A 21,183-nucleotide genomic window follows, 5' to 3' on the forward strand; every position below is an offset into this window, starting at 1 on the left:
AGCCCCTGCTCATATGGTGTTTTGTTTCATTTGCAATATATGTATGTTACATGTAGGGATGGCCTTCAGGGAAAGGTATGGGGTGGCTAGAGACAGATGCCACCATCTTTTTCTCTTCCTTCTTCATTTTTACTGGAAGCGTTTAGCCAGCCATCCAAGTTGGGTAGCTGTTTGTCGTACCACTGGCATGCCACAGCCTCATCTGTCTGAAGGGAAGTGAAGCAGAGCTGAGTTTGACATATATGACAATATCCATTCTAATTTATGTATCTCAAAATGATCCACTGGAATCAACCATCAAAAGCAAAAGCTTCTAAACTTTATTCACACTTGAGTTGCATCTCTGCACCACCACTGCCAATGTTTTGCCATGTCATGGGCAGTCAACGAGGAGCAGGGGAGGAGAGACCAGGCTGATTTCTGCCTTGTTGGGAACACCATGATGGTGTCTGTAGATGGTCACTAGAGAAACATAAAAGATAAAAACCCAGGCTGTGCTCTCAACAGGGTAGAAGCTTCCCCATTAAGCCCAAGTCTAGGCAGCTGCTTCCCTCCACAGGGATGGACCTGGCCTTGCTGGGAGGAACGCCCACACCAGGACCTCTGGAAGCAGTCCCAGGGGCTTCAGCTCACATTATGTTCTTTCCATTTGGTGATAAATTCCTAACGCCTTACCCCATTTGTCTAACTGAATGCAGAGAGCAAATGCCACGGTTGAAATGCTCTCCTTCATGAATCAGCTCCTTCCCCAGGGCATTTTAAGATTTAGGAGTTTCAGTTCCCCTAGGGGAAAAAAAAAAAATGCTGCTCTACACATGAAGAGACTTAATTCTAACACACTGCACAGTGAAACTACAGGCTTATAGAAGAGCTTTCTGGGCCAGCAAGCATAGTCTTCCTTTCTATGCCGACAGCATGAAGGCAGCTGAATTATCAAATGACAACATCTTGAAAGCATCCTCCTTAATGCTGACAAAACAAAATCTTAGGAAACACCAGGGAGTGGTTATAAAGCACAAAGCAATTTCAAAACAAGAGTGATAAGAAAGGATGGCTAAGAGCCAAAGCTACCACTAAGACCCTGAACCTAAGGAATTTCATTCAGATCTCTCAGAAGGCAGGAAGTCACAGTTGGACTTCCCCAGGATTTGGGACAACTCACCAGCCAGGCAGACGCCCTGGGTCTGTACCTAGGGCAGAGTGCCTCCTCTTTTTTCCTCTCCCAGAACCACCCAAATACACAAGGTGAATGAACTTTTCTTTGTGATTCTTAAAGTTCCTCAAGGGGAAAAAAATTCACAAAATACATATCATAAGCATTTCCTTTAAACCATTTTCTGCCAGGTCCTTACTCCAGCTTGTGGGGTCTCCCTTGGTGGCAGAGCTCTGGGTTTGTCTGCCACTCACTAGATAAGGGCCTGACTCGGAGGGGTCACTGAATGGTGCCTTGACTTCAACTGAAGAACTCTAAACATACCAAACCAGACCAGAAAATAGCCTTTAATTTTACACGTACAAATGTTGCTGTAAATTCATAACAGCGAAGAAAACTATATACAAACCAGTTTAAAAGGAAAAGTAAAAAACAATCCACAGTTAAGCAGTTGATATGCAAATCATCCCAGGAATCCAACTTTCTGTCTCTTGGGTCCCAGGCTTTCTTCCTTGTGCAAAACACTCTGCAAGGAGGCATGCAGCACTTTCCCCACACGCTTGCCAGTCTGTGGAGAAGGGACAGGAGAGAGCACACGCCCCCTTGTAAGGCACACACACTCTGACCAGAAAAGCTTCCCTTTCTGCCAGTTAGTCTTTCTGACATTGTACACATTCCATCTGCCTTAGAGGACTTTTATTTAATTAAAGCAAATTAAAACAAAAACAAACCACAAACCCCAACAACATAATAAATTTTGGAAAAATCGTATCAAAAATAAATAAATAAATAAATAAAGACACCAGCCCCCACCAGGCAGCAAACAGGGAGCAGCAAAGCCTGCCCTGGCCATTAGTTCATGCTTCACAATCCTGCTGCCACTGCAACAAGAAACAAAGTTGTCAACCAAATCTGGGCATGGGTATAGCCAGGTTGACACTGTACTACAGTGAGAAGGAATAGGGAGACCAAAGGGAATCCAGAGTGTGTCTGGAGAAGAAACAGATGATGCCAAGGACATTTTAGTAAGCAGCTTCTCATTCACCTCCCACACAGCCTCTAAGCAGAACTGCTCAGGTGTGACCAAAGTCAGTACCTGGATGGGATCTTTGGTGTTACTGCCATGCTGAGATGTTAAAGGCAGTGAAATGTTGGAATCAAAACACATCAAGAGGGACAACCCACAAAATAATCAGTCCCTACACAGCAGACACAAGAGGTCCTAGAAAAAAACAAAACAAAACAAAACAAAACTCAGTATGACTGGGAGTGGTGGCTCATGCTTGTAATCCCAGCACTTTTGGAGGCCAAGGCAAGAGGATTTTGCTTGAGGCCAAGAGATCAAGACCAGCCTGGGCAACAGAGTGAAACCCCATCTCTACAAAAAACTAAAAAATTAGCTGGGCATGGTGGTATGCGCCTGTAGTCCCAGTTACTCAGGGGGCTGAGATGGGAGGATTGCTTGAGCCCGGGAGGTCAGGGCTGCAGTGAGCTGTGACTGTGCCACTGTACTTCAGCCTGGATAACAGAGCAAGACCCTGTCTCAACAACAACAATCCCAATATAAAAAAATATTTTTCTTTATGAAACTGTTATTTTATCTGTCTCTGGGCCCAAGAATCATTTTAAGAATACGAAGAACCAACCACAAATCTCTACCTTATCAAGTATTTCACATTCCCATAGGAGTTTGGATTCAACTCTGCCACTGGTTCCATTCTCAGCAATGTTGGGATAAAGACATCCATGCCTAAATCCCTGCCTCAATCTTTTCAGTTACAGGTGTATTCTCCCCAGAGTAACGACCTGTGTGTCTTCTCCCCTGGCCCCTAACTGTAACATGGGATGAGATCCCAAGTATGACTAAAACTCTTATGAAAAGATGATTTCAATCTAAAAGGCTGGGAAGTGATCACCTCTATGAAATGCAAAGTCAGGGTTAAAGGTCAAAAAGGCCTTTGGGGGCCAGACACGGTGGCTCAAGCCTGTAATCCCAACACTTTGGGAGACTAAGGCAGGCAGATCACGAGGTCAAGAATTCAAGACCAGCCTGGCAAACATAGTGAAACCCCGTCTCTACTAAAAATACAAAAAAAATTACCTGGGAGTGGTGGCAGGCACCTGTAATCCCAGCTACTCGGGAGGCTGAGGCAGAATCACTTGAACCAGGGAGGCAGAGGTTGCAGTGAGCTGAGATCGCACCACTGCATTCCAGCCTGGACGATAGTGTGAGACTTCATCTCAAAAAAAAAAAAAAAAAAAAGGGCCTTTGGAAAGATTTTCCCATAACATTAGAAAAAGAAAAAAGTCTGAGTCTGTCAAATAGGGGTACTGATTATTCATATACATGAGGGTGGAGAGGGAGGACAAGAGGAGATGAGATGGACAGGATGCCAGGACTTGAGAAGGACTTGATGCCTCTGAATCCAGATATAAGAAAGCAACTGCAGAGGTTGGGGGTGGCAGCCTGCACAACCACCCGCCAGGCTCTCAGCAACACCAGTGAGTCACTTCCAGATTGCTGCATCCCTGTGTGAGATAAACAGTAAGACAGGGCCACAGAGCTACAGTCCCCTGTCCAGAGTTAGTAGACCTCATCCCCCAAACCTGAGGGGAGGACAAAGCTCAACTCACTGAACAGAGCTCCAGTTCTGCCATCCAGGACAGCCATGGAGATCTGGTTTATAAGGCTGACATTGCACAGGGGCTGGGAGCAGTGGCTCTGGACGCACACAGTCTGGGTTTAAATCCTAGCTCCAGTATTTATGAGCAGGGAGGCCTGTATGCAAGCTGCTTATCCTCTGTGTGCCTCAGTTTTCTCATCTGTAAAAATGAGGACAATAGTTACCTCACAGGTTGCTGAGGACTAAATGATGTATTTAAAGCAGTGAAAACAGTATCTGGCACATAGTACGCACACAATAAACTTTAGCTATTTGTTTACTGTGCTTGTTGTTATTTAGAGAAATTCTCATAAACTCTCCTGGGAGGGGGAACAGTACCTTCTAAAACAAGGTTTGACGGTCCCTTGTCTAGAGGCCTTTGGTAGACTTTATGCAGCATTAAGTCTGGAGAAATCTGAACTCAGGGTGCTTCATGGAGCACAGAGAAGAGCTGCCATTAGCTGAGAACTGATGACGTTATCAGACACTGTGACACGTGCTTCACCTCTACACCTCACATCACCCTAATAACCACCTCTGCAGTGTCTGAGGCAGATATTACTATTATCAGTCCCACTTTGCAGATGAGGGGGACTATGGCCCAGAGCCAGGTTTGCAGCCAGGGCAGTACACCCTCACAGCCCACGGTTGGGAACTCCATGCTATATACAGTGCTCATTTTGGCCTTTTAAATTTTAAAGATGATGAAGAAAATAGATGTCATGTTCTTGGATTCTTCGGTAAGAAGTCATTGTTTCTAAACACAAAGGAAGAGTGCTTGCTATTAAGCAATGATCTCTGGGCATGTGTGGTGATATAGAGGTTACAAGAAAGTATGAATAAGCAGATCCAGCTAACTCTGTTCCTGGAAGTTCAGTCAGTCAATCAGTCAGAAAGGTGAGGTGGATGTAGGGGAAGGAAGGTCTGGGAAACAGGTGAGCAGGACCCTGTCCCTTCCTGCGGGGCTTCCAGGCCAGTAAGGTGACAGAAATGTGGGGCAAACAGTACAGAAAACTGTGGAAGTGCCCTGATGGCTCTGCCAGTGATGGGGGCAACCCACCCCTACTCCAGCGGGTCGGATTTCTCACCATCCCTGCTTGTCTCCATTTAAACACTTCTAGAGCAGTAATGAATTTGGCAGACAGCCACATTTCAGCCCCTGCTTCTATCTTTACTCGCCCACTTCAAGGGACAGGAAGCAGTGAGCCAAGAATTCTATTCCCTCATCAAGTTACAAAGGCCTGCGATTTTGGAGTTACGAGCAGCTCTTTACATTATCAAAGTCCAACGGTCTTACTTAGACACATAGAAATGAGATGGGGGCACTTACTGAGGATAAGAAATGGTTACTGGTAGGCTCCTTACCTCCCAGTCCAGAGTATCTACCCCGCAACCCCCTTGATTAGGTCAGCAGACCCCTGGCTCAAACCAGCTGTTCTCCAACCTCCAGGTTTGGAGTCAAGGCTGTGAATGGGGAGAATCGCCATGGTGTGACCACGGGAGCAGGAAGCAGCAGGCACCCAAGCCAGGTCCCCGCACCTTCCTCAGAACCAGGGCCTCACCTCCATCATCTCGAAGATGCTCTCTGGGTCCAGGCTGCCCTTCCCCACTTTCCTCATGCACGTCACAACTCCCTTGCTGGTCACCGATACCAGCAAGCTGGCCAGCGAGCAGGCCTCCTCCTGAAGAGTAGCATCCACCACATGCCGATAGCCAATCTGCAAAGGCAGGGCGCACAGCACACAGTGGGTCACGCAGGCCTCAGAGCCCCACCCTTCATGGCCTCGTGGTGGGAATCTCTACACCAGGCAAAGTACCCGCACTGGTCATTCCAGGTCTTATTTTAGATTCTGCTCATGAGGAAAATAGTTCAAGGAATGTTCAACAATTCTCACAGGCCACAGTGGGTGGTACAATAAAAACATGACATGGAAAAACAGGGCAAGGGGGTTTAAAACTAGAATTCAGAGACCATCCAAGGCAAAGGCCACCAGGGCTTTCCAACAGAGGGGCACAAGGGAGAAATTAATACACAAAGCCACATGGACGTTTCACTGATGGCAAGGGAAATCAAGAGGGTCCATGCTAAGGGACACACTCAAGAACAAGCCAAAGGCTGGGCGCAGTGCCTCATGCCTCCCAGCACTTTGGGAAGCTGAGGAAGATGGATTGCTTGAGCTCAGGAGTTTGAGACCAGCACAGGTAACATGGGCAAGACCCCATCTCCACCAAAAATACAAAAAAACAGCCAGATATGGTGGTGCGAGCCTGTGCTACCAGCTACTTGGGAGGCTGAGGTGGGAGGGTTGCTTGAGCTTGAGCCTGGGCAGGTGGGGGAGTTGCAGCAGAGGTTGCAGTGAGCCTAGATTGTGCTACTGCACTCCAGCCTGGGCGACAGAGCAAGATCCTGTTTCAAAACAAATTAAGAAAGAACAAGCCGGCTAGGTGTGGTGGCTCATGCCTGTAATCCCGGTACTTTGGGAGGCTGAGGTGGGCGGATCACCCAAGGTCAGGAGTTTGAGACCAGCCTGGTCAACATGGTGAAACACCGTCTCTACTAAAAATACAAAAATTAGCCGGGCATGATGGTGTGTGCCTGTAATCCCGGTACTTGGGAGGCTGAGGCAGGAGAATTGCTTGAACCTGAGAGGCAGAGGTTGCAGTGAACCGAGATCACACCATCGCACTCCAGCCTGGGTGTTGCAGCAAGACTGTCACAAAAAAAAAGAAAAAAAGAAAAGAAAGAAGCCAAGACCCAACATCCTGCTGTCTGAACACTTCACCACATTCTGTTCATGAAGTGATTTCAGTGGAATTAAACCTGACCTGTTTAGCTTTATTTTGAGATAATGAATCCTGAGTGGAATTAGCTACAATCCCAGCCAATAGCCAATACAGGCCTCTTTGCACAGCCTGGAGCAGCATTAGTTATATGTCACATCAGCCTGATATTCAGCTCCACTGCCCTCTGTTCAGCTCCACAGCCCTCTATGTGAAAACCACTCCTGATACCCAAGACCTGCTCCAACCTCCCATTTCATAGGGTGGACAGTGTTCACCACCCTGCCACTACTCAACCACCCTAGACCCCATAGAGTTGAGGGAATTAAAGGACATGGTGCTTTAGTGAAGTGCACGGTATGCGGAAGGAGCTTAACAAACTCTGGCTACTATTACTGCAAACACACTCATGGCTCCAAGGATCACGTTGTATCTTCCAATTAAAAAGAAAAGAAAGAGCTACTCATGGTAGTGGTTTCTAATATAACCAAATTATTGGATTTGGGTAAAAGCTACTTCTATATGGTATGTGATACTACAACTTCTTAACCTATTAAGTAACCTCAGCAGGTTGGGACTGGAGGAGACCCACACCCACAGGGAAGACAAAAAACATAAAACACAAGCTTATACCTTGCACAGAGTGACAATGCAGGGGACATTCTCCACACTTAGTCGTATGCAGTCATAAGGGTCATCAGACAATTCAATGTCCTTCGACCCCTCTTCATCCTCCAGAACTCGAACCCTTGGTATGCTGGAAGCAGAAGCACAATTAAAATTCCCACTTACTGGGAGGAGAAAAAATAACATCTTTTTAAGATTGAGAATAGGAGTTGGAATCCCTGTGTCTCACAAGAGAAAGATACACTATGCCTATTCTTTATCATCCTCATCCCTGTCATCCCTGTCAAAAGCACACAGGAGGCACCACAATGCAATGAGGAAAGGCATCTTTTAGAAAATGATGCTGGGTCAATCAGATATCCCAATGGAAAAAAAAAGAATCTCAATCCCTACCTCATACTACACACACAAAGCCATATGAAATAGACCATAGATATAAAAATGAAAGATAAGACAATAAAACTTTTAGAAAAAAACATCTACATGACCTTGGAGTAGATAACTATTTCTTGAACAGGATTCACAAAGGGAAAAAAGTTATATATTCAATTATATATGTGTATATATATTATATATATTTACTAACATATATCATTTATATTATATAAATATATATCATGAACTTCTTTATATCAGAAGACATCATTTAAAAACTAAAAATGTAATCTGGATGGAGAAAATACTATCTGACAGATCACATGAAGAATTCCTATTAAAAAAGACAGCCCAATAGAAAAATGGGCAAAAGACTCAAACGTAGAATATATTTGGATGTCTTCATAAAAGAGGCTGTCCGAGTAGCCAATAAACCAAGAAAAGGTGCTCAATTTAAATATCTATTAAAAATGCAAATTAAAACTACACTGTGATACCAAGGCACACTCACCAAAATAACTATTAAAAAAAAAAAAAAAAAAAAAGGCTGGGCACAGTGGCTCATACCTGTAATCCCAGTACTTTGAGAGGCCAAGTCGGGAAAATCACCTGAGGTCAGGAGTTCAAGACCAGCCTGGCCAAGATGGCGAAACCCCATCTCTACTAAAAATACAAAAATTAGCTGGGTGTGGAGGCACACACCTTTAATCCCAGCTACTTGGGAGGCTGAGGTAAGAGAATCGCTTGAACCTGGGAGGGGGTGATTGCAGTGAGCTGAGATCATGCCACTGCAGTCCAGCCTGGGAGACAGAGTGAGACACCATCTCAAAAAAAAAAAAAAAAAAAAAGTAAGGGTTGACAAAGATGTGAAACAACCCAGAACTCTTATATATACTGCTGGTGGAAGTGTTAACTGGTAAAACACTTTGTGAAACTGGCAGCATCTACAGTAACTAAAGATAGCCATACCCTATAACCCAGAACACTCTTCCCTAACAGAAATAGAGAAATATGTGCACCAAAGACATGCACAAAAATGTTCATGATGCCCATCCCTATTTGTAATAGCCTCAAACTGGAAACGAACCAGATGGCCATCAACAGTAGACTGATAAACAACAGTAGACTGCACAGTAGACTGGATAAACAGCAGACCGGACAAAGTCACACAATGGAACACCATACAGCAAAAAGCAAGCTATGACTAAGGCAGCGACACAGATCTCTCAAAGCACAATGCTCAGTGAATGAGGCAGACACAAAACAGAACATAGTATATGATACCATTTATATCAAGTACAAAACTAATCTATTCTTTTAAGATGCTGGTTATCATCAGTGAGTGTAATTGCACGGGGGTACAGAAGGTGTGGGATGCTTCTGGGGTGCTGGCAACATTCTGTTTCTTTAGCTGGGTACTGAAAAACACATTTAACCTATAAAGTCAATTCACTCCAGGATAGGGTGGAGGAGCCAGGAAGGAAGAGGTGGTCCATCCAGCTCCTGCAATGGAAATAGCATTGGTACTTTTCCCAGTTCCTCTAACAAAAGCCCCCCATGATTGAGCCCTGCTGGGCATCCATACACAAGGCAGCATCTATATCATATCAGGGGAGCTTCAGCCAGAGAATGTCCACAAGGACCAAGGAGTTCTGTAAGGGTCTTCCCCAGTTGGAGCCTTCCCATCAGGGGAAGTTCTTAAATACTAAGTAATATCCTATTTGAACAAGTCAGTCAACCATTTACGCTACAACATGACTAGGCAGAAGGACTAAAGAATACCCTCAGGTGGCCTTTACCCTTCTAAAGGACCCTGAATATGCCAACAGTCTCTCCACATACCAGGGGGACTCAATGCCTTAGAGTCCCCATTCCTTGCTGCCTGCAGGGCTGTTCTTGGTCTGAGGATGAGACTATGGCTGTGCCCATGACAGGTGTCCTCCCCTACCTGAGCAGCTGGGTTAATCTTTCTGGCATACAGTTTGCCCAGTACCTCCCCAACAGCTAAACAGCCTTGTGTGGTTCCCAATCTCTCTTTTTGCCTGGGTGCCTATAGTAACCAGCTGGCAGATGAGGAGTCATTTCTGAGGCTTGAGATACATCAGATGACAACTTCCTTTCCTTCCCCAACAGGGCCCAAGCACCAGCCACTGTTGTGGGATCTGGCATGCAAGCTCCCACAGTGGCCAAGAGTGCCAGGCTCACATTTCAAATAGTCTCAACAAGGAGCCTAGAGGCATAACTAGGGGTGGGGGACTCTACAGCTTTCATTTTCAACAAATACTCCAGCCTGCAATTTTTGTCTACTCTAAATTACACAGGGAGTCTAAACTCATCATAGAAAAGCTCTAAAAAACAGATAAATGTTAAGTTGGCCAAAATATGAGCACTGAAAAATAATTACAATGACCACTTGGGGGTACATATTTATTTCCAGACATATTAAATATAAGAACTACCAAAGTAAAATATAACAAACAAACAAACAAAAACCAGGATGAGGGGATGGCATTTAGTGAGTGATTTTCCATAATAATCTGCCTTTAAATAGGCTGCTGTGCGGACTTCGATCCCCTACATTGTGAAACTCAGGTTGTTTCCAGTTTCTTACCATTACAAAGCAGCTGTGATGAACATCCTAGAATAAACATCTTTGCTCATTTATTCAATTATGTCCTTAGGTTATATCCCTAGAAGTTTCTAATCCTCATTTTTTAATAGGATCCTCTGTTACCTTAACATAGGCTCTCTCATAGGATGAACACCCTATCCCACGTATTTACTCATAAATGCTGCAAATTTTCCTCAAAGTACTTGGAGCATAGAAGGGGGAATAATAATCAGTCAGGATAAATGTCAACTCCAAAAAACCGTAGCAATTTGTCCCTTCTACACAACCTGTTTGGAAAGATGAACCATGTGGAATAGCCATTTCCTCTTCTTAAGCCAAAGGGAAGGCTGTTACCCTGCTTTCAGAACATACATGTTCAAGCAATATGCAAGCACTTACTATGTTTCAGGCACTGTTCATGGTGCTAGGAATATAGGCAAGGACAAAGCAGGAAAATCCTTGCCCCCATAGAGTTCACCCAGTAATAGTATTTGGATGGTTGGCCTGTAGGTGGCGTCTACTCTTTTTGGCTTCTCTGTAGTTTTCTAATATTTTTCTAAATGGTAGATGTCTATAAAAATAACAATACAAAAAATAAATACAGAATATACGTATATATGTAGTTTTAAGTTACGAAATCTATCTTTTCTGGAGTTTAACATTAGATGTCACCATTTTCAATGTTAAAACCTGCTGTTATCTTCACATATGAGCTACAGTAGAAATTTTTCTCAGTGTTCCACTACAAGTGTCTGCCCTGGTTCTCCACAGGTTTGCAGAGCTGTTTCCAGGAAGACTTACCTTGTATTGAAGAGAGCAGCCTTTACAGCAATGGAAATGGCATCAAACAAATTTCCACCACATTCCAGCAGCTAAGGGAGACAGGAATTGAAAAAGGAAAAAAAAACGAGCATCATGTATTACTTTAAGTATTGCCCCAGTTAAAGGACACTGCTTTTTTTTTTTTTTCCGAGACAGAGTCTCGCTCTGTCACCCAGGCTGGAGTGCAGTGGTGCAATCTTGGCTAACTGAAACCTCTGCCGCCCAGGTTCAAGCAATTCTCCTGCCTCAGCCTCCCGAATAGCTGGGATTACAGGTGTGCGCCACCACTCCCAGTTAATTTTTGTATTTTTAGGGTTTCACCATGTTGGCCAGGCCGGTCTTGAACTCCTGACCTCAAGTGATCTGCCTGCCTCAGCCTCCCAAAGTGCTCGGGTGTAGGCATGAGCCATCACACCCGGCCAGGCACTGATTTTTTTTTTTTTCCCAAATCTATTCTGTGGTCAAGGACACTGATTTCTAAGAAATGCTGACTGTGTGTTTATAAAATAAAGATAACATGTGGCTGCTCTCCTGGCTAGCCATGCAATGACTGCAACTCACTGACACAGTCCTTCACCCTAATTACAAGCACTGCCTTGTAATGGCTGTGCTTATGTGGCCCATGCACACAAGGTCACAGTTGACCAGGGCTGTGGTACCAACACTCAGAGGCCATGGCTTGTGGTGTGCTCCTCTCATAGGCACTTCAGGCAGTTGGGGCTGCCCTGAAGGTGGGACTGATCACCTTTATTTTGCCCCAGATAGCTCCCAATTGTACCCCAAGTGTCACTCCAATATTTGCTAAGACATGCCTGGCCTCCAAACAAGGAGAAAACACTGACTACTGATGTTGCGGCTGCTACTAGGTTCACATTCACTATTGTAATTACCTCTCGTACATAACGATCAATGTATATCTGACGCTCAGACATTAAATACTACATGTTTTACATTACTTATAATGAAGACTAAGGTCTCTCAGACAAGCTTCTGCCCATGAGCAAAAGTGTTGAGTGCACTTATGTGTGCTCATCTAGCAGGGAAAATTAGAGCACATTTAACTGGAAGGTGGCATATCCTTCTGTCCTCATTTTAGAGAGGCCTCGGCCTGAGGTTATGGAATAAAGCCGACTGGGCTGCCCCAAATAAGAAAGGTGAGAAGTCACACATAGAAAGAAAAGCCATGTACTTCTGTTTTTGTTTAGAGTCTCTCTCTTCTTCAGTTGAACTGTGAACTCCTAAAGGCTGGGACTCTGTAGTTCTGTTCATCCTTTTATCCCCAGAGCCCAACAGAAGGGCTGTTATGAAGAATGTTGGTGATTATTTGTGAAAGAACCCATCAAAAGACAGCCTTGTGACCAGTCACCCCACCAAAGGTCAGCTGTGTGTTGATAGTGCAACAAAGTTCTAACAGTTATTCCTCTTGGAGTAAAAACTGATGCCATCAGAGAACTATAAAGAGCAAAGCAAAGTGAAATTTCCGTGAAGTTAAATTTTCACTCTCATAAAATAACCAAACTCGGGAAAAAAACAATACTGGAAACAGGTGGGTTATCTGACTGTAACAGGTTTGAAGTAAATAAGTATAAAAACATGGCAGGGTGCCCAGCAAATATCTGTTTGAACATGGGCTCTGTCTGAGGACTACCCAGACGAGTTGGCAAAAAGAAAATAGGAGATTTATTTTCCACTATCCTGCTTCAAGGATTGCTTCACAGATTTCCACCACCTCGCTTCAAACATGGACTCAATCTACTCAGTATATCACCCATCCACTGATGAAAACTATGTGAATGCCAAAAATGGATCGGCCTCATTAATAATATCATTTTCAAAAATGCTTTTCTAATTCATTAAAAACTTTTCTGAAGACGACAACTTTTTTTTTTTTTTAAAGATGGAGTCTCACTCTGTTGCCCAGGATGGAGCACAGTGGCACCATCTTGGCTCACTGCAACCTCCGCCTCCCAGGTTCAAGCAATTCTCTTGCCTCAGTCTCCCCAGTGGCTGGGATTACAGGTGTGCGCCACCATACCCAGCTAATTTTTGTATTTTTAGTAGAGACAGGGTTTCATCCTGTTGTCCAGGCTGGTCTCGAACTCCTGACCTCAGGTGATCCATCTGCCTTGGCATCCCAAAGTGCTGGGAATACAGGCGTAAGTCACTGGACCTGGTCAGAAAATGACAACATTTTCAAAGTTCATGTCTTCTTCCAAAATAAGCAAAACCCTTTAAAAAATATTTCAGAAGAAATCCAAATGCCAGGAGTCTTAAAAATAAAGGTCTACAGATGACAGGGACACAGTGCACATTCCCCTGGATACTCCTGTGCACCATGTATCCCCTGCTCACTGAAGAGGGCTGCTTCTGAGCTGAGATAATGTCCCAATATTCATCAGTTTTGTAAAAGCCTTCCCTAATAGAATAGGCTTCTGTTACTTTGACTTTAACTGACTGAATCAAAAGCACATCAGTCCCCATCAGTGGGCCATCCTACAAAACTACAAGTGTGCATGAATACTGAGGATGAACACAGAAGGATTACAAAAGGACAAATGCAGTGCGCCACAACACTTGTGTCTTAACTTTCTCTAGTGGAGAAGGGGAGTGGACATAATGTTCTTCAGACACAGGATGGAACCTGAGAGTTCATGCCATGGAGCTGCACCTCCCTGGGCAACTATGAAGCCTGCCTCTACCATCCTCAGTAAGGACTACAGGCTGCCAGTTCTCACCTCCTCAAAACCAAGACCTGAAAAATTGCCTGCTTAGTAGGAATCACACTACAAGGTGCATCACACTTATGAGAGACAGAAAAAGCAAACAGATTTGTAATTTCGTTATTTTTACCTATTAGTGGTAGCATTGCAACAGTAACCTGCTAGATAATGGTTAACCACTGCTACCTTTTGACTATGCTCCATCCAATATCAAATTAATTTAAAAATATCTAGAAAGTTCCACCCTGTTTCAGTAGAGCCAACATGCAGAGCCAGGCTGTTTCTTTTCATGAAATTCACTGTCAGTTCACAGATCTCCTTTATCTGCACATTCATTAAATAATCTATTTGGCCAATAGCTTAGCTTTGTGTCCTTAATCTGAAGTGGAAGATGTAGCTGCTAATCTCAAGGTTCACAAAATTTAACAAAAAGGAATAAAACAGACCCAACAAGATCCTGTATATAAACAAGCAACCAACTGCTACAGGATTATACAAAAGCAAAATTAAGGCCAGGCACGGTGGCTCGCACCTGTAATCCCAGCACTTTGGGAGGCCGAGGCAGGTGGATCACTTGAGGTCAGGAGTTCCAGGCAAGCCTGGCCAACACGATGAAACCCTATCTCTACTAATAATACAAAAATGAGCCAGGCGTGGTGACTTATGCCTGTAGTCCCAGCTACTCAGGAGGCTGATACATGAGAATCGATGGAACCTGGGAAGCAGAGGTTGCAGTGAGCCGAGATCACGCCACTGCACTCCAGCCTGGGTGACAAAGAGCGAGACTCCATCTCAAAAAAACCCAAAATTAATTAGAGCTACACAGAGAAGTTACTGTCGAGTGCCAAAACATGTGTAGAGGAGTATTTGGGAGGCAAAGTACAAGGGAGGAAATGGAAGGCTGGACTCAAAAGGCTCCCAGGTGAGTAGACTCTGTGTGGGAAGAGGCAGGGCCTCTGGGGCCTCACCCAGGAAACTAGGGGCAGGCAGGCTCTGAGGTGTTTAAAAAAAACGATGGCACAGTGAAGTCACACCAGGTGTTCACATCATACAGACCTGGCTCTGAGACTCAACAGCATCACTCACAAGCTGAGACCTCTTGGGCTAGTTACTTAACCTCTCTATGTCTTAGTTTCCTCACTTATAAATGGGAAATATAACAGTGTCCATTTGCAACAGGTTTATAATGTTTAAATGAAAATGCATGTAAAGAGCTTATCATCCTTTCACACAGAATGTACCAACCTATTTAAATTCTGCCCATTAACTCTGTCTGGCACCATCCAGAGATCATCTCTTGTTTTATTCTTCCCAGACAACTTTTATGGGCAATTTTAGGTGCTACCATGATATGACTATAATTTTATTATAGAATGGCATTATATATATGCTGCTTACATCTATGTTGTATTTAATTTTTTAAAAAATTATTATAGGAGACCATCTTTTCCCAACAAATCTCACCCTATAAGTTGAAAGCATCCACCTGAAGAGGAAAAAGGCACTGGAAGGAAAGTAGGCCAACTAGTCTTTCCAACAAAGGTAGAATGTGGCCAGTTCAGCAGGGTGATACTCACTAGCACATCCACATAGAGAACCCAGCAGTGCTCCCGAGGACTAATGCAGAGGGTCTTCAAGTCGACACTGCTTTTATTGTTAAATATCCGATAGAGGGTGTTAGCGATCTCGGTGCCAAGGTCATCACCTCCTCTACCTTCAAATTCAGGGGTAGCATTGGCTGAACTATACAAAACAGAAACAAAAAACTGGGTGAGTCTTTCCAAGTGCAAAAAGCAAGGAGACAAGGCTTTATTCTGGTTTCCCTGCAGAATGCTGGAAGAGCCAGCTGCTCAACAGAAAGTCACTGGGATGAGGAAAGGATGGCATCTGCCACTTTTCCTGACTCCAGACACATGTAATGAACCAGATCAGCACTGTGACCTGGATTTGTCAGCGTGTGTTACGGGATTTCCCAATAGCTTCTAACAGAAGCCATCTTTAGTCAAAGAGAAACAGGAGAGTGAGGGTAATGTGAACCTCAGCTGATAATAATTAACTCTCTTATCTTCAGAGTATAATAAATACTCTTGTCTGGCAGGCCCAGGAAGCTGAGAGGCCTAGGGAATGAAGCAGTCTGGGTTACAGAGGGGTTTCATCATATACACCACCTCTAGTTTCACAGCTTTAGAATACACTACCATACTCTCAATATAAAAACCACAATGTAAGTACAGTAACCTTTCTGGAATGACTTAAAAGACATGTATGATAGTCAGAAACTTTAGATATCACTGTACTGAAGAGAAGGAAAATGAAAGAAAGCAAGGGAAAGACTGTTGGCTCTTAAGTAGTAGGTTACCTCCTTCATTTGACATTTTTCAAGAGGAAAACTTGTTTTTCCCCTTTTGGCTTCTTGATACTTATGCCCAATAACCTCAACAAAACTAACAGGATTCCACGTTAGCCACCGTAAAAACACTGAAGTGTTTAACAGGACGTTTCCGAGGGTTTTGGCTTAATACAAACAAACCATTAATATGTATGTGAGGTAAGTAAACATTATAATAATCATTTTACTGTAACAATAAAGGACTAGAAAGCTAAGAAGCCGGTGGTTTCAGCACAGACTCTGTAAAATCACATATTAAAGCCTTCTGACTCCTTGCCCATCTCGAAGGTACCCAGCCCTGCACCAGCTACCAGAGACCTAGAGACTACGTGAGGCGGACGCGGACCCAAAGCCAGCGGTTCCAGTGAGGGAGGGCAGTTTCACGATAGGGAGCAAACAGTGAGGTGGAAGGGGGAGGGAGGCGCAAGAATGTCAATTAGCGTTCAGGTTTAAAGGAGACCTCAAACGTGGGATGAGCAGAGCTGGTCAGGCCAGAGAGGCAGGAAGATTACAGGCAAAGCAAAACCTGTGTGAAGGCCCATGGCAGTGCCCACCCAATTTGTATAACACTAAAAAAAACTCACTTAGTTATATAGGTGGAAGAATTAATCTTAAAATAATCAGACTACGTCGTTACATAAAATTTTGCCTCTCTAATTATATACTCTTCCTTTACCACTGTGAGCCAGCAGAATCCCCTTTAAGTCCCCAAGAGAGATTTCATTACTGCCATAGCAACCTCGTTGTTCCCCGCCTTTGCTGGACTCCGGCATCGAGCCGAGAAAAGCAGCTTGTTTATGGTGAAATAATCAAGTCACTAGGGACCAAGTTTTTACTTTGCACAGCCAGCAAAACATAACCTGTTTCTAATTTAAACACTAAGCAATCAATATTAAGTCCCTGTTTTAAGTGCTTAAAAATACACCTACAGAGATTTCTGTGTACACAAATCCAGTCAGAGATGCTTATGCTCAAAATGTTTCTCTTTCCCTGAATGTAGTGGGCACATGCTCCTGGGTATGACTAATTTCTTTGGGATTAATGCACTAACTCTTCTACAGCCTTAGGGGACAATTTATAGAGCTTCCCAGGTCCAACTGTCTAAATTAATCTACCTATAAAACCATGCCCCTGGCCGGGCACGGTGGCTCACGCCTGTAATCCCAGCACTTTGGGAGGCCAAGGCGGGCAGATCACCTGAGGTCGGGGGTTTGAGACCAGCCTGACCAACATGGAGAAACCCTGTCTCTACTAATAATAGAAAAATTATCTGGGCGTGGTGGCGCATGCCTGTAATCCCAGCTACTTGAGAGGCTGAGGCACAAGAATCACTTGAACCTGAGGCGGAGGTTGCGGTAAGCTGAGATGGTGCCATTGCGCTCCAGCCTAGTCAACAAGATAAAATTCTGTCTCAAAAAACAACAACAACAACAAACCCATGCCCCATTGGTTTTTTTGGACACTGGGTTAAAGTGGAAATTTTTACCGATTTTTAAGTGGCTTAAAACACACACACACACACACACACACACACAGACACACACACCCCTATTCTTTCAGCGTAGCCAGCAGTCAGACAGAGAGGAAGGTTCAGAGACTCATGAGCCCATGGAACTCTCCTGTGTCTGGATGGTGCCACAGCTGTGCAGTGACTCTGGAGAGGAGGCTGGGAAAACGGAAGGCAATTGTTCAGGGTGGGGGATGGGGTACAATGCTTTCAGTAACATAAGCCAGAGACCCCATATTCTGCTGATGGGTGAAGACAAAGGCTGGAGTAGAGAAATGAGGATTCCACTTAATTACTGGGCACTCACAGCCCAAGGACTCTTTCTGACAGAAATGTAGACCTGGAACAGGCCTTAGAGACCATCTCCAGAGGATAAAAACCCAAATGCCTATAGGAGTCAGCAAGGTTACTACATGTATCTGAACAAAGGGCCACTCTCTATAACTAATAAGAAAATCATTCTCTATAACCAATAGAGAATGATGGAGGCTGTGGCAAACTTTCCAGCCCCGACTTAAGGTCCACCTTAAAAAAAAAATCCCTATGTGAAACAAAAATCTCACAGGTGGGATCTGACCTGTGGGATGACACTGTGAGATCCCAGATGGTCTAACTCTCTCATTTTACAAGAAGGGAAACCTTACCTTTTTTTTGAATGTTTAGTATAAGCTAGACACCACTCTTAGTACTTTAGGTGTATTAACTCATTTAGTGTTCACAACAACCCTAGGAGGTATTGACTCCATTCTAGAAATAAGAAAACCGAGTCACAGAGAGGTTATGTAATTTGTCCAAGGCCACAAGATGACTGTGCCTGGTAAGCTAAAATTCTAACCCAGGCAGCCTGGCCCTTATCTGCTATGCTTCCCTGAACTCTCCTTGAATCTGTAATTTGGCAAGCTTGGTTTATAGTCTAACATTAGTCAGATTCACTTTCCTTGGTTTTACCTTTTGCCTCAAGGAAATGAATGTGTGCTCTGGTCTTGGGACTTATCACTAGACCACAAATGTTGGAGTCAAGGAATGTTGATCAAGGAAGCCCTGAATAAAAAGCTGTTCTGCTGTTAGAGAGACAGAGAAAGAAAACACAGGCTGGTAATTGTAGCCACCTGCTCATATGCCTCACAATCTACTCCTTCAGTGAGGGGTGTACACACTCAGTCTTTTGGGCATAAAACCAAATGCTTTCTGCATTTACCAAAACCAATTCTGACCCTTCATAAAGCATGACCAGTCCCTCTTCCAGAGTTGTGGGAAATTGTTTACTGAGCTGGATAAACTAATTAAGATCCCGGGAATGCTACCCCTCCCAGCCCTCCACCCCTTCTGACTCATCATCTCTACCCTCCTGCTTGGAACATCTCTGGTTTAACTGGGGTAGGCTGAGATCAAGGCCATGCCTACCTGGAAAGGGACTCTAGACACTGGGCCCATTGTTGTTTGCCTGGCAATCAATCTGGCCTGCAAATCTATGAAGTCTTACAGCCAGGTGAGGCCAGGCCCATAGCAGAAAAAGTGATCTAGTGGGTATCTAGGCAGGGCTAACTCGGGCCTTACCCCTCCAGTAGTCATCTAGCCCCAGCACAGGCCCTAAGGCTGATTCCTCTGTGTGTACATGTGCTCACTTCTGAGCCTGCAGAAGCCTTCTTGTGAATGGGTACCAGACCAATAGTAAGTACATTCTGAGCTTTTCATCACAAGCCTTTGTTTGAAGTTTCTGCCAGAGTTATCTCATCAGCTTGGGAGACTTCGATCACAATTAGCCTCAAAAGGCTTCTGCAGGTTGCCTCTCTGCTTTGTACCCACCCCCAGCCCTTCAGCCAGGAACAGTGTCCCCTTTAACAGCACTAAGCAGGCAAGGAACCCAGATATAGTGGTTCTACCCATCAATGCAGGCTTGAAGATTCTGGTTGAATTTTAGTGAAAAATACAACTGATCACATTGAAAAATATTTAAGATCCCAAAGGGAAGTGACAAGTGCAGAGCATCCTGAAACATTTATGAATGAAAAATGTTCTCCTAAACTCCCCTAGTTAAAAACCCAAGTCTCTCTAAGAGGCTAAACCACAGTCCTAAACCCATCAACACAATGGTCGGAGAACTGAGAAGCAACTTGATGGCTCACCGCCTAGTGGCAGCACAGGGTGACACACCAGCTCACCAAAATCTTACCTTCCTCTTGGGCTTTAGATAGAAACCACTTTTTCCTAAAGTTTCCAAGTTCTCATTTAAAATAGCCTACTCTCAACTACAATCAGTAAACCAAAGATATGAAAAGGTCAGATTTTGCTCCCAGTTTAGTGACAGTGCTGCCAGGCCTCTCTAGAGCAGGGCTCAGGGTCAGTGAAGCAGTCTTTCCAAAGGGCTATGAGGGCTATAGCAAAGATTGTTCATCATTCCCAAGAAACAGGGTAAATTACGGAGGTGGCGACAATGTCTTTCTTGGCTCCATGTATTATCATTCCAAGCAGACAAAACCAAGTGAAATGAGTTAGCAGAAAATCAATTAGTTTTCTGAGACCTCTCTACCCCTGGGAATTTAATTAAAACTGGAAGTTGCTGACAAGAAGTTAAATCAAACTAGACTCAGAGCAGCAGAAGAAACCCTCACCACCATCACCACCGCCACCACCACTATCACCATCACCACCAATTTCTTTCCTTCCTCTGGGTAGCAACTATGTTTCAGCCTGTGGATAGGCAAATGCCTTGAGTTCTCCAGCAGAGGCCCTATGCCTGGAGTCCAGGTGGGAGTGAGCGTGTGGCACCCTTATTGCTCGGCACATCCACAGGTGTCCAGAAGCCATTCCTATTCACTGATTCAGAATAAAAGGACATGCTTGTTTATGCAATTAAAATAATTATGCTCCTTGAAGGCTCAAGTGAGGTTCTGATACAGGTGGCAGCCATCAGTGCTTGGTAACCTCTCTCATCTCTGTAGGAAATGGGGTTTTGTGACTCTCTCATGGTGATTCTACTTGCTGGGCTGATTACATTAGCTGAGTCACTTACAGAAGCTAAAGTGTGCCACTTTGAGACTGTCCATCTTGAGAAATCAATTCAGGAGAACTACGTAGAAACTGGAGCTCTTGGGACTGTGGATTGAGACCCACGGAGGAGGAAAAGAGACCAGGAGGCAGCCACTCTAAGGCAAGAAAGACAAGCTACTTCTAGAAGCCAGATCTTGGGAAGAGGCAACTCAAAGGATCCTCTCACACTAGAGTCACTCTTCCTATACAGCTGGGACAAGAAAGGGATAAGAGCAGCAGGCTAACTTGGAGTCATATTTAGACACAGAGTCACAATGAAATGTATCCCCTATACCAAGCATCTGAGGGCAACACCCTCTCTTTGGTGTGGTTGGGCTGAATGTCTTTGGTCTGCTTAAAATGAATGAGGTAGAAGGTAATGAAGGAGATGAAAAAGAAAGCAAATTACAGTTCCTCATACGTTGTCTGCTCCTCAGTGACTGCTTAGTGCATTGAATTAGGCAGATCAAGGCTACCAGAGGCATTCTGCTTCCTCCAAGAACAA

The 21,183-nt window shown here is 44.3% G+C and overlaps 1 protein-coding gene across 3 annotated transcripts in view; it reads right to left on the reverse strand.

The window, feature by feature from the left end:
* Positions 1-297: 297 nt before the first annotated feature.
* The window catches only part of EXOSC7 (exosome component 7), a 35,161-nt gene continuing 14,275 nt past the window's right edge, over positions 298-21,183 (reverse strand). The window contains exons 4-9 of one of the 3 annotated variants that reach the window (XR_003118033.1): positions 15,330-15,495; positions 11,012-11,082; positions 7,231-7,354; positions 5,379-5,534; positions 1,563-1,721; positions 298-783 (exon numbers count right to left, since the gene is read on the reverse strand). Coding sequence is in view for 2 of the 3 variants with exons in the window: in XM_025374860.1 (XP_025230645.1) it covers positions 1,617-1,721; positions 5,379-5,534; positions 7,231-7,354; positions 11,012-11,082; positions 15,330-15,495 (622 nt within the window). In the remaining variant the exon portion in view is untranslated. Of the gene's footprint in view, positions 784-1,478; positions 1,722-5,378; positions 5,535-7,230; positions 7,355-11,011; positions 11,083-15,329; positions 15,496-21,183 lie in introns of those variants that run through there. The other 2 variants (XM_025374860.1, XM_025374861.1) reach the window with 2 other exon arrangements.

The sequence above is a fragment of the Theropithecus gelada genome, chromosome 2 (assembly GCF_003255815.1).
Source record: "Theropithecus gelada isolate Dixy chromosome 2, Tgel_1.0, whole genome shotgun sequence".
In the NCBI taxonomy this organism is placed as follows: domain Eukaryota; kingdom Metazoa; phylum Chordata; class Mammalia; order Primates; family Cercopithecidae; genus Theropithecus; species Theropithecus gelada.